This window comes from Hyla sarda, chromosome 6 (assembly GCF_029499605.1).
Source record: "Hyla sarda isolate aHylSar1 chromosome 6, aHylSar1.hap1, whole genome shotgun sequence".
Lineage (NCBI taxonomy): Eukaryota > Metazoa > Chordata > Amphibia > Anura > Hylidae > Hyla > Hyla sarda.
The window spans coordinates 201,972,307-201,987,124 of record NC_079194.1 but is presented as its reverse complement, the minus strand read 5'-3'; the positions used below and the strand labels follow the sequence as shown (position 1 = coordinate 201,987,124).

The window sequence follows — 14,818 nt, the reverse complement described above, 5'->3', positions numbered from 1 at the left end:
CCTTAGGATGGTATTGCCTGATATCTTTTTTCTGTAAGGATCAACCTCAATTTTATTTGTATCAGGGTTGCCACGTAATATGACATCCAAAAAGGGGGTTTCACTTTTACAACATGTGTGGGTAAACATAAGATTGAACCGATTATTATTGATATATGTCATAAATGCATCAACGGTCAGATGGTCAGACGACCAAATGATGACCACATCGTCTACATACCTCCCATACCATGCGAGGCATGTGGAAAATGGATTGGTGTCAGAAAAAATTAACTGCTCCTCCCACCAAAAAACAAAAAGCTTAGCCCGAGCTGGTGATGACTTTTCTCCCATTGAAGCACCCGTGCGCTGCAAATAAAAATTGTTACCAAACATAAAATAATTGTGTTTTAACACAAAATCTACCACCTCAATAATGTAATGTCTCAAATCCACAGAATATTTCGAAAATCTCATCAGTATATCCGAGATAGCTGATAATACCAGGTTTTGCGGAATACTGGAATAGAGCGATTCAATGTCGCAAGTAAGCCACGACAGAGAATCGCTCCATGTGAATTCATCCATGATTTTTAGCAAGTGCTTAGTGTCCTTGATATAACTTGGGCATTGCATAACCAGAGGTTCCAGTACTGAGTCCAACCACTCGCATAGGTGCTCGTTAAGGGATCCGATCCCCGCCACGATCGGACGCATCGGCGGCGGGAATCGGTCCTTATGCAGCTTGGGTAGCGAGTGGAAGATAGGAATAATTGGAGCAGGCATGAAAATATAATCCATTTCTTTTTGGGTCAAAATAGATCTGGCTTTCCCCTCTTCCAACAGAGTTAACAGTTCTTTTTGAAAAGGTTCAGTGGGATCCCCACAAAGTTTAAGGTAAGTTTTATCATCAGATAGTAGATTTTCATTTAAATTGATATACAGTCCCGTGTCCATACATACTACCGAGCCGCCTTTATCGGCGGATCGGATCGTCAAATTTTTGTTTTTCTTTAATTTCTTTATGGCAGCAGCCTCCTTTTTATTCAAATTAGGACGAGTTGTATTGGACATTACTTTTGATTGTAGATTAACCAAATCTTTCATGATAAGGTCCTGGAACCAATCAAAAATTGCTGGTCTGGTCTGTATGGGGTAAAAATTCTGTTTTTTAGTGGAGAAGGTATGTGCAGTATTCACTTCATCACAAATTGATATCCCACTATTTTCAAGGAGACAGAGATCTCTAAAACCAATTTGTTCTGCTAACGTATGCATTAGTGGTAAATCAGGGTTTATAGAAAGTTGAGGTGGGTCCGATGGTTCATCAGCATTTTCCACAAAAAAATGTTTCTTAACTGTTAAAGTTCTCACAAATTTATTTATATCCAAAATTGTCCGATAAACATCAAAATGACGTGTAGGAGAAAAACTCAGTCCTTTCCACAGGACCGAGGTTTCTTCATCTGTAATGATTTGTGCAGAAATGTTAATGACTTGAAAATCCTCTTTTATTACTTTTTCCGTTTGTCCTTGTTACGCTCCGAAGCTCTTCTTCCTATGTTTTCTGCCACCGCGCATTCCTCGTTTTTTGACTGTCTTCTCGCATTGCGATTCTTGTGAGTGTTCACATATTGCGGTTCTGAGTCCCCGCTAGTGTCCGTGGTATCTGAACAATCTGAATTTTCAGTAAACTCCTGGTCAGAAGAACTAAATTCACAGGGAGCGATTCTCTGTCGTGGCTTACTTGCGACATTGAATCGCTCTATTCCAGTATTCCGAAAAACCTGGCATTATCAGCTATCTCGGATATACCGTATTTATTGGGGTATACCACACACCAGCCTATAACACGCACCCTCATTTTACCAAGGATATTTGGGTAAAAAAAGTTTTTTACCCAAATATCCATGGTAAAATGAGGGTGCGTGTGTGCGCGTGTATACCCCGATACACCCCCAGGAAAGGCAGGGGGAGAGAGGCCGTCGCTGCCCGCTTCTCTCCCCCTGCCTTTCCTGGGGTCTAGAGCCCTGCTGCAGGCCTTTCTCTCCCCCTGGCTATCGGCGCCGCTGCCCGTTCTGTCCCCCTGACTATCTGTGCCGGCGCCCCTTTGCCGGCGCCGATAGCCAGGGGGAGAGAAGCGGCGCCGACAGCCAGGGGGAGAGAAGGGGCAGCGGCACCCATTGCCGGCGCCTCTGCCCCATTGCCTCCCCCCATCCCCGGTGGCATAATTACCTGTTGCCGGGTCGGGTCCGCGCTGCTGCAGGCCTCCGTTGTGCGTCCCCTGCGTCGTTGCTATGCACGGCGCGGCGCACTGACGTCATGCACCGTGCCGTGCAGCGCATAGCAGCGACGCAGGGGACGCACGCCGGAGGCCTGCAGCAGCGCGGACCCGACCTCGGCAACAGGTAATTATGCCACCGGGGATGGGGGGAGGCAACGGGACAGCGGCGCCGGCAATGGGGGCCGCTGCCCCTTCTCTCCCCCTGGCTGTCGGCGCCGCTTCTCTCCCCCTGGCTATCGGCGTCGCCAATGGGGCGCCGGCACCGATAGTCAAGGGGACAGAACGGGCAGCGGCGCCGATAGCCAGGGGGAGAGAAGGGCCGGCAGCAGGGCTCTAGACCCCAGGAAAGGCAGGGGGAGAGAAGCGGGCAGCGACAGCCTCTCTCCCCCTGCCTTTCCTGAAGGTGTATCGGCGTATAACACACACATAGACTTTAGGCTAAAAATTTTAGCCTAAAAAGTGCGTGTTATACGCCGATTAATACGGCTGATGAGATTTTCTAAATATTCTGTGGATTTGAGACATTACATTATTGAGGTGGTAGATTTTGTGTTAAAACACAATTATTTTATGTTTGCTAACAATTTTTATTTGCAGCGCACGGGTGCTTCAATGGGAGCAAAGTCATCACCAGCTCGGGCTAAGCTTTTTGTTTTTTGGTGGGAGGAGCAGTTTATTTTTTCTGACACCAATCCATTTTCCACATGCCTCGCATGGTATGGGAGGTATGTAGACGATGTGGTCATCATTTGGTCGTCCGGCCATCTGACCGTTGATGCATTCATGACATATATCAATAATAATCGGTTCAATCTTAAAGTGGTATTCCAGGCAAAAACTTTTTTATATATATCAACTGGCTCCAGAAAGTTAAACAGATTTGTAAATTACTTCTATTAAAGAATCTTAACCCTTTCAGTACTTATGAGCTTCTGAAGTTAAGGTTGTTATTTTCTGTCTAAGTGCTCTCTGATGACACCTGTCTCGGGAAACGCCCAGTTTAGAAGAGGTTTGCTATGGGGATTTGCTTCTAAACTGGGCGTTGGCTGGGCGTTGAGGTGTCATCAGAGAGGACTTAGAAAGAAAAAAACAACCTTAACTTCAGAAGGTCATAAGTACTGAAAGGATTAAGATTTTTTAATAGAAGTAATTCACAAATCTGTTTACCGTATATACTCGAGTATAAGCAGAGTTTTTCAGCACGATTTTACGTGCTGAAAACACCCCCCTCGGCTTATACTCGAGTGAACTCTCCACCCGCAGTGGTCTTCAACCTGCGGACCTCCAGAGGTTTCAGAACTACAACTCCCAGCAAGCCCGGGCAGCCATCGGCTGTCCGGGCTTGCTGGGAGTTGTAGTTTTGAAACCTCCGGAGGTCCGCAGGTTGAAGACCACTGCGGCCTTCGACATCATCCAGCCCCCTCTCACCCCCTTTAGTTCTGTACAGTACTCGCCTTCGCTCGGCGCTGGTCCGGTGCTGCAGGGCTGTCCGGAGAGGAGGTCGTCCGGTGGGATAGTGGTTCCGGGCTGCTATCTTCACCTGGGAGGCCTCTTCTAAGCGCTTCGGGCCCGGCCCCAGAATAGTCACGTTGCCTTGACGACGACGCAGAGGTACGTTCATTACCAACGTACTTCTGCGTCATTGTCCAGGCCACGCCTCTATTCCGGGCCCGCAGCGCGGAGAAGAGGCGCCCCCAGTGAAGATCGCAGCCCGGAACCACTATCCCACCGGACGACCTCCCCATTGGACAGTCCTGCAGCACCGGACTAGTGTTGAGCGGCATAGGCCATATTCGAATTCGCGAATATTCGCGAATATATGGACGAATATTCGTCATATATTCGCGAATATTCGCATATTCGTTATATTCTCGTTTTATTTTCGCATATGCGTAAATGCGCGTATGCGAAAATTAACATATGTGAATATTAGCATATACAAAATTAGCATACGCGAACATTCGCATATGCGATAATTTGCATTTGCAAATTTTCGCATATGCGAATTTTCGCACGCCAGTCTCACACAGTAGTATTACAGCCTTCTTTACACCACACAAGCTGGAAGCAGAGAGGGGTGATCACTGTGATGTGTACTGTGAAAAAAAATATACGAATATTCGTAATTACGAATATATAGCGCTATATTCGCGAAATTCGCGAATATGCGATATTCGCGAATAATATTCGAATTGCGAATATTCGTGAGCAACACTACACCGGACCAGTGCCGAGCGGAGGTGAGTACAGAACTAAAGGGGGTGAGAGGGGGCTGGATGATGTCGAAGGCCGCAGTGGTCTTCAACTTGCGGACCTCCGGAGGTTTCAAAACTACAACTCCCAGCAAGCCCGGACAGCCGATGGCTGCCCGGGCTTGCTGGGAGTTGTAGTTTTGAAACCTCTGGAGGTCCGCAGGTTGAAAACCACTGAGGGCGGATGATGACAAGAAGATGATGAAGGGGGGGTGTGGGATGATGAAGGGGGGGTGTGGGATGATGAAGGGGGGTGGGGATGATGACAAGGGGATAATGAAGGGGGGGGGTGTGGGATGATTACAAGGGGATGATGAAGGGGGGGTGGGATGATTACAAGGGGATGATGAAGGGGGGTGGGGATGATGACGAGGGGATGATGAAGGGGGGGTGTGGGATGATTACAAGGGGATGATGAAGGGGGGTGAGGATGATGACAAGGGGATGATGAAGGGGGGGTGTGGGATGATGACAAGGGGATGATGACAGGTGATGATGATGAGGGTCTGGATGATGACAGGCGGTGATGATGATGAGGATGTTAATGACGGGGGTCTGGATGATGACAAGGGGGGATGATGTATTTCCCACCCTAGGCTTATACTCGAGTCAATTTTCCTGGGATTTTGGGTTGAAATTAGGGGCCTCGGCTTATACTCGGGTCAGCTTATACTCGAGTATATACGGTAACTTTCTGGATCCAGTTGATATATAAAAAAAAGTTTTGGCCTGGAATACCCCTTTAAGTCCCAGGATTCCCTTGGTCCTAGTGGGGTTAAAAGGTCAAAAGATTAAAATATATAAACTAAGAAGACACTGTGAAGTACGGGGATATACTCGGCAGGCCTGGAGAAATATTTTCCTAAAAGATGTTTTTATGTACTTGATGTATTTCTAGGTGTATATTAATATATATATATATATATATATATATATATATATATATATATGTCAAAGAAGAAAGCAGCACTCCTAAAGCGTGAGTAGGTGCCTCCAGCTAGGATCCGGGTCCAGGATCCTGCATACGTAGTTCCAAGGAAAATGCTGTGGCACTCAAGGTATGGTGAAAAAATGAAAACTATTTATTCATCCCAAATGTGCAAAGAGCAACGTTTCAATGGTCTCACACCATCATTATCAAGTGGCTTAATAATGATGGTGTGAGACCATTGAAACGTTGCTCTTTGCACATTTGGGATGAATAAATAATTTTCATTTTTTCACCATACCTTGAGTGCCACAGCATTTTCCTTGGAACTACGTATGCAGAATCCTGGACACGGACCCTAGCTGGAGGCACCTACTCACGCTTGGAACTATATATATATATATATATATATATATATATACACATACATACACACAAATCAAAAAATATGTTGCAGTCTCTTGTAATACCTTTTTTATTGGACTAACAGAATTTTGTAGAGACAAGCTTTCAGGATTCCTCCCTTTATCAAGTCCAATAGACAAGGACTAATGATCAAAGGACTTTATAAATTATCAGGGAGGAATCCTAAAAGCTTGTCTCTACAAAATTCTGTTAGTCCAATAAAAAAGGTATTACAATCTGCATCACTGGACTAATACGGCTACTCACATTTACTATACAGATATACACATACCTGAAGATGGTTTAGAACCCTGTGATGTCACACATGCTTGTGATGATGTCACCGTAAGCTGTACAAGGAGGTGCGCGCCGGCTGCAGTCTCTTCAGTGTGTTTTGCATTCACAACCTGTGGTGCAAAGTGTTTGTTAGAGAGTTTCTATTTGCGATAGAGAATTCAAGATTTTGACCGTTCCTTGTCTGAAGAGAGAACCACAAGGTAAGTCTCAGCCTCTTCTATTCATACATACACAGGGCTTTTTTTTGGACAGTTTTTTTATTTATTGTTGTTGCTTTTTTTTTTTAGCAAAAAAAACCCAAGAAATTAATTTCCAAAAGAAATAACAAAAGTTATATTTCTCATAGCAGTGTGACAATACTTGGCTTAGGCATTAAACATAATAAAACGCACAGTTAGTATCATGACCAGAGCTTTTTCTTGCAAAAGTGCTAAAATGCAATTATGCCCAAAGAAGCCCCCAAGAAAAAGAGACCTAATTCATGAAGTTATAAAAGATATAAGTCTATGAGAAAGATTTGGTGGAGTAGTAAAAGAATAACAGAAAGATTAGGGCAGAAATATAATATTATATAATAGAATTCTGTGTGTACTGACAATAGGAGTACTCTGGGTACTCCGAAAGGGAAAATTTTCAAATCAACTAGTGGCAGAAAGTCATATAGGGGATGGATAGATCCCAATGAGGTGGGGTAGGTTCATTATTAGTAAATGTATATAGCAGGATAGCCCAATTGTATCTACAGTATGAAGTTCACATGGCCCAGTGACCATACAGCCAAGCCCTTATAATCCGCCATTACTAGGACAGATTCAGGGTTGTCAGATATTACTAGGACCGGACAGGTTTAGGGTTATCAGATATTACTAGGACCGGACAGGTTCAGGTTTATCAGATATTACTAGGACCGGACAGGTTCAGGGTTATCAGATATTACTAGGACTGGACAGGTTCAGGGTTATCAGATATTACTAGAACCGGACAGGTTCAGCGATATCAGATATTACTAGGACCAGACAGGTTCAGGGTTATCAGATATTACTAGGAGCGGACAGGTTCAGGGTTATCAGATATTACTAGGACCAGACAGGTTCAGGGTTATCAGATATTACTAGGACCGGACAGGTTCAGGGTTATCAGATATTACTAGGACCGGACAGGTTCAGGGTTATCAGATATTACTAGGACCGGACAGGTTCAGGGTTATCAGATATTACTAGGACCGGACAGGTTCAGGGTTATCAGATATTACTAGGACCGGACAGGTTCAGGGTTATCAGATATTACTAGGACCGGACAGGTTCAGGGTTATCAGATATTACTAGGACCGGACAGGTTCAGGGTTATCAGATATTACTAGGACTTGACAGGTTCAGGGTTATCAGATATTACTAGGACCGGACAGGTTCAGGGTTATCAGATATTACTAGGACCGGACAGGTGCAGGGTTATCAGATATTACTAGGACCGGACAGGTTCAGGGTTATCAGATATTACTAGGATCGGACAGGTTCAGGGTTATCAGACATTGGTAACCTCAGGGAACACGTTTCCATATAAAACACTTATAGAGAAGCGTCTTCTTCTGAGGCTGCGATGGTCTTAGTGTTATCTTGTGGTTCTGTGCTGGACATTTCTGCTCTGTATGAAGGATCTATTGTATAATGACAGGAATGATGACATGTTGTCTAATGTGTTCACTTATCTCTCTCTCTCTAGTGTTTTCAGGCTCTGACCTGTGACCATGGCCTCTCCACAAGACCCATTGCTGAAGGAGGAGGAAGAAGCAATGGAGAACCATAGTGATATGGATGTAGAAAAGGGCGATATCCCTGAGAGGCAGAACCTGCCATCTCTAAGCGTGATGTCCACCGCACGTTCCATCATCACCGTAGTGATCCTCGCCTTTGTTAATTTGCTCATCTATGCAAATCGCTCCAGCGTGGCGGGGGTGCTGCCTCATATACAGAAAGCATATGACACCAATGCTAGTCTGTCCGGCTTATTGAATACATTGTTCATTGGAAGCTACGTGCTGGTCGCACCAATTGCCGGATATTTGGGCGACCACTGTAATAAGAAATATACTGTTTGTGCAGGAGTCATCGTTTGGCTGAGCATGACACTTACCCTGTCATTCATCCCTGACGGGTACTTCCTGCTCTTCCTGCTGACAAGTGGACTGGTTGGAGCCGGAGAGGCGACTTTCTGCACCATCGCTCCCTCCATCATTGCAGACCTTTTTACAAGTGACCAGCGGACCCGCATGCTGAACGTGTTTTACTCCGTCATACCTGTAGGCTGCGGACTAGGATACATCATTGGGCCCAAAGTGACTGATGCAGCAAGGGGCGATTGGCACTGGGCGTTTCGGGTCACCCCTGGCCTGGGCCTCATAGCTGTGGCTTTGTTGATTTTGGTCACAAAGGAGCTTCCAAGAACGACTACAAACGGGAAGAAGAACAACAAATCCCAGAAGTTTGCCAAATGGGCGACAGATCTGAAAAAACTATTTAAAAATCGAAGCTTCATGTTAACCACCATGGGATCGACGGCTGTATCCTTCATAGTGGGAGCCATAGGTGTATGGGGTCCGTCATACCTGACCCACGCACGAACACTCCTACAAGAGAAGGACCCTTGCCGTGCTGAACCGTGTGACTATCACGACATCCTAATATTTGGTGTGGTTACAGTCGTTTCCGGCATTCTGGGAGTTGTAGCAGGGACGGAGATAAGTAAAAGATATCGCAAATCCAACCCACGGGCGGACCCGCTTGTGTGTGGATGCGCGATGATGCTCTCCGCCCCTTTTCTTCTGTTGGCATTGACTTTTGGCAACATCAGCCTCGTTGCCACCAACATCTTCATCTTCATCGGAGAGACGCTTCTGTCAGTAAATTTCACCCTCATATCTGACATTATACTAAAAGTAGTAACTCCGTGGAGGAGATCTTCAGCCCTGGCCGTGCAGATGACAATCTATCACCTCCTAGGTGACGCCGGCAGCCCGTACCTCATTGGCCTGATATCTGACACCTACGAACGAGGATATGCCAAATCCCCTCTTCTGAAATACCGCAGCCTGGAGTATGCCCTCATGACCTGCACCATAATGGCAGTCATCGGAGGGGCCTTCTTCATGGCCACGGCCCTATATATAGAGAGGGACGAAAAAGAAGCAGAGATGGAATCAGAACCTCCGTCATCCTCCTCCTCCTCACTGCTTCCTGACGATGAGGACCGCGCTTCAGACTGAGGAAAAGTCATTGCTTACCTTTATCTCGTTTACTTCATTAAAAAAAAAAAATAAGAAAAAAATAACTGCATTTGTTCTATGTTCCACTTTACCCCTTATTCTCTACCCAGGGGCGGACACAGACAGCAGAGGGCCCTTGTGCAAAGAATGTGCCTGTGCCCCCCCCCCCAAAACATCAATTGTTCAGCACCCCCCCCCCCCCCCTCCATGTGTCACTTACTCAGGTGGACCCCCATATGTCACTTGCTGTATAAGTTTCTAATTATTTATTAAGGCCTCCCATATGCCGCAGCTCATTCAAGCCCCCCACATTAGGTAGCATAGATTCCCAACATTAGGTAGCATAGATTCTCCACATTAGGTAGCATAGTTTCCTCACATTAAGTAGCATAGTTTCCCCACATTAGGTAGCATGGATTCCCTACATTAGGTAGCAGTTTCCCCACATTAGATACCATAGTTTGCCCACATTAGGTAGCATAGTTTCCCCACATTAGGTAGCATAGTTTCCCCACAATAGGTAGCACAGATTCCCCACATTAGGTAACATAGTTTCCCCACATTAGGTAGCATAGTTTCCCCACATTAGGTAGCACAGATTTCCCACATTAGGTAACATAGTTTCCCCACATTAGGTAGCATAGTTTGCCAACATTAGGTAGCACAGATTCCCCACATTAGGTAACATAGTTTCCCCACATTAGGTAGAACAGATTCCCCACATTTAGGTAACATAGTTTCCCCACATTAGGTAGCATAGCTTCCCCACATTAGGTAGCATACTTTCCCCACATTAGGTAGCATAGTTTCTCCACATTAGGAAGCACAGATTCCCCACATTAGGTAGCATAGTTTCCCCACCTTAGGTAGCATAGATTCCTCACATTAGGTAGCCATAGCCCCCCCAAACACACAGACACACACAGACACACACAGAGACACACTTACCTGCCCTGCACAGCGCTTCTCCTCTCTGGCAGCGGCCTGACAAGTGACATCACTGATGTCCTCCTGAGCGGGTCTGCAGAAGTACGTCACTTGTGCGACGTCCCTCGTCAGACCCCGGGCGGCCGGAGGCAGACTCACTGTCTAAAGTGCCCACTGCGCTATTATACCCCGCAGCTGCTTTAGAACAGTGAGCAGCGGCGGCGCCAACCCTACCATGAACCTACTAGGCACAAAAAAAAAAAAAAAAGGGGGCAGCAAAATGCCGCCCCTGAAAAGTGCCACCTGGGACTTATGGTCCCACCGGGTCCCATGGTAGGGCCGACCAGAGGCGGCTCTAGACTTTGTGAGGCCTTAGGCGAAACTTGAACATCAGGCCCTGCTTTATTTTCTTCTGAAATTACATGGTGGTCCGGCTGTGAGATGGTTATACTGTGACATCACTGTGTATTATCCCTGTACTGTGACATCACTGTGTATTATCTCTGTACTGTGCCATCACTCTGTGTATTATCCCTGTAATGTGACATCACTGTGTGTATTATTCCTGTACTGTGCCATCACTGTGTATTATCCCTGTACTGTGACATCACTGTGTGTATTATCCCTGTACTGTGACATCACTGTGTATTATCTCTGTACTGTGCCATCACTCTGTGTATTATCCCTGTTATGTGACATCACTGTGTATTAACTCTGTACTGTGCCATCACTGTGTATTATCCCTGTACTGTGACGTCACTGTGTATTATCTCTGTACTGTGCCATCACTCTGTGTATTATCCCTGTTCTGTGACATCACTGTGTGTATTATCCCTGTACTGTGACATCACTGTGTATTATCTCTGTACTGTGACATCACTGTGTATTATCCCTGTACTGTGACATCACTGTGTATTATCTCGGTACTGTGACATCACTGTGTATTGTCCCTGTACTGTGACATCACTGTGTGTATTATCCCTGTAATGTGACATTACTGTGTATTATCCCTGCACTGTGACATCACTCTGTATATTATCCCTGTACTGTGACATCACTGTTTGTATTATCCCTGTACTGTGACATCACTGTGTATATTATCCCTGTACTGTGACATCACTGTGTATTTTCCCTGTACTGTGACATCACTGTGTGTATTATCCCTGTACTGTGACATCACTGTGTATTATCCCTGTACTGTGACATCACTGTGTATTATCTCTGTACTGTGACATCACTGTGTATTATCCCTGTACTGTGACATCGCTCTGTATATTATCCCTGTACTGTGACATCACTCTGTATATTATCCCTGTACTGTGACATCACTGTGTATTATTCCTGTACTGTGACATCTCTGTTTACTATTCCTGTACTGTGACATCACTGTGTATTATTCCTGTACTGTGACATCCCTGTGTGTATTATCTCTGTACTGTGACATCACTGTGTATTATCCCTGTACTGTGACGTCACTGTGTATTATCCCTGTACTATGACATCACTGTGTATATTATCCCTCCCTGTACTGTGACATCACTGTGTGTATTATCTCTGTACTGTGACATCACTGTGTATTATCCCTGTACTGTGACATCGCTGTGTGTATTATCTCTGTACTGTGACATCACTGTGTATTATCCCTGTACTGCGACATTGCTGTGCGTATTATCTCTGTACTGTGACATCACTGTGTGTATTATCTCTGTACTGTGACATCACTGTGTGTATTATCCCTGTACTGTGACATCACTGTGTATTATCCCTGTACTGTGACATCACTGTGTATTATCCCTGTACTGTGACATCACTGTGTATATTATCCCTGTACTGTGACATCACTGTGTATTATCCCTGTACTGTGACATCACTGTGTATTATGCCTGTACTGTGACATCACTGTGTATTATCCCTGTACTGTGACATCACTGTGTATATTATCGCTGTACTGTGACATCACTGTGTATATTATCCCTGTACTGTGACATCACTGTGTGTATTATCCCTGTACTGTGACATCACTGTGTATATTATCCCTGTACTGTGACATCACTGTGTGTATTATCCCTGTACTGTGACATCACTGTGTATATTATCCCTGTACTGTGACATCACTGTATGTATTATCCCTGTACTGTGACCTCACTATGTGTATTATCCCTGTACTGTGACATCACTGTGTGTATTATCTCTGTACTGTGACATCACTGTGTGTATTATCCCTGTACTGTGACATCACTGTGTATTATCCCTGTACTGTGACATCACTCTGTATATTATCCCTGTACTGTGACATCACTCTGTATATTATCCCTGTACTGTGACATCACTGTGTATTATTCCTGTACTGTGACATCACTCTGTATATTATTCCTGTACTGTGACATCACTGTGTACTATTCCTGTACTGTGACATCACTGTGTGTATTATCCCTGTACTGTGACATCACTGTGTATATTATCTCTGAACTATAACATCACTGTATGTTATCGCTATACTGCAACATCAATGTTGATACTTACACTGCACTGTGACATCACTGTATATATTAAGCCTGTATACCCTAATGCCACTGTACATATTTACCTTGCACTGCGAGTGACAATACAGGGTAAATATGCACAGTGACATCACAGTTCAGAGTTAATATAAACAGTAATGTCTCTGTACAGGGACAATAAACAGTTTTGCCACTACAGGGTTAATAAACGCAGTGTTGTCACAGTAGAGGGTAAATATACAGTGATGTCATTGTACCGGGAAAATATACACAGTGAAGTCAGCATTCAAGAATAATAAACTGTGATGTCACTACAGGGTTGTTATACACAGTGACATCAAATTACAGGATGAAGCACAGTGATGTCACAGTTTATTATGAAGCACAGTGATGTCACAGTTTATTATGAAGCACAGTGATGTCACAGTTTATTATGAAGCACAGTGATGTCAGTTTATTATGAAGCACGGTGATGTCACAGTTTATTATGAAGCACAGTGATGTCACAGTTTATTATGAAGCACGGTGATGTCACAGTTTATTATGAAGCACAGTGATGTCACAGTTTATTATGAAGCACAGTGATGTCAGTTTATTATGAAGCACAGTGATGTCACAGTTTATTATGAAGCACAGTGATGTCACAGTTTATTATGAAGCAGTGATGTCACAGTTTATTATGAAGCACAGTGATGTCACAGTTTATTATGAAGCACAGTGATGTCACAGTTTATTATGAAGCACAGTGATGTCACAGTTTATTATGAAGCACAGTGATGTCACAGTTTATTATGAAGCACAGTGATGTCACAGTTTATTATGAAGCACAGTGATGTCACAGAGACTACAGAATGTACAACTGTACGTATGATGAAGATGGCGGGATGCTATCGAAACGTCACACATACATGGGGGAATAAAACACTTTGTTTTTGCCCCTTATCTGGGAGTGCCGCTGGATCTTTAGTTTTGTAGATAGATAGATATGAGATAGATAGATAGATCAGTGTATCCCAACCAGGGGGCCTCTAGCTATTCCAAAACGACAACTCCCAGCATGTCTTTGGCTTTATGAGCATACTTGGAGTTGTAGTTTTGCAACAGCTGGAGGCCCCCTGGTTGGGAAACACTGATCTATCTATCTATTAATCATCTATCTATCCATCTATCTCCTATCTATCTATCTATCTATATCATATCTATCTATATAATATCTATCTATCATCTATCTAACTATATCATATCTATCTATCTATCATCTATTAATCTATCTTTCTATCTATCTCATATCTATCTATATATCTATATATCATCTATCTATCTATCTATCTCTCATATCTATCTATCTTTCATCTATCTCTCATCTATCTGAGATAGATATGAGATAGATTGATAAATAGAAAGATAGATAGATACATAAATAGATGGATATAGATAGATGGATAGATAGATATGAGATAGATAGATATGAGATAGATAGATAGATAGATAGATAGATAGGAGATAGATAGATTTAAAAAAAAACTCCAGAAGAGCAGCACAACAAAATTAAGAAAACCAATGCAATGGTGCACGCTGGGTGTGGATCTTGGTGAGACGTTCACTTGTACTAGAAAAAATCAAGAGACCAGCAGCACACAGAAAAATTAGTGCAAAAACGGTGGAGATTTATTGCATTATCCCAGTGTACAAAAGAAGTGACGTTTCAGCGACCTCTCGTCGCCGTTCTCAAGGAGCTTGTACACTGCGATAATGCAATAAATCTCCACCTTTTTTGCACTAATTTTTCTCTGTGCTGCTGGTCTCTTGATTTTTTATTTTTTTTTGGATAGATAGATAGATAATTGATAGATGATTGATATAGATCAGTGTTTCCCAACTAGGGAGGCCTCCAGCTGTTGCAAAACTACAACTCCCAGTATGCTCATAAAGCCAAAGGAATGCTGAGAGTTGTAGTTTTGCAACAGCTGGAGGCCCCCTGGTTGG

General features: G+C 44.0%; 1 protein-coding gene across 1 annotated transcript; it reads left to right on the top strand.

Annotated features, from left to right (window-relative positions):
• Positions 1 to 6,077: 6,077 nt before the first annotated feature.
• LOC130276623 (protein spinster homolog 1-like) lies at positions 6,078 to 9,450 on the top strand. The gene is made up of 2 exons (XM_056526258.1): positions 6,078 to 6,345; positions 7,865 to 9,450. Exon 2 carries the CDS (start codon positions 7,890 to 7,892, stop codon positions 9,402 to 9,404), a length of 1,515 nt encoding a protein of 504 aa, XP_056382233.1. The 5' UTR covers positions 6,078 to 6,345; positions 7,865 to 7,889; the 3' UTR covers positions 9,405 to 9,450.
• Positions 9,451 to 14,818: the final 5,368 nt, after the last annotated feature.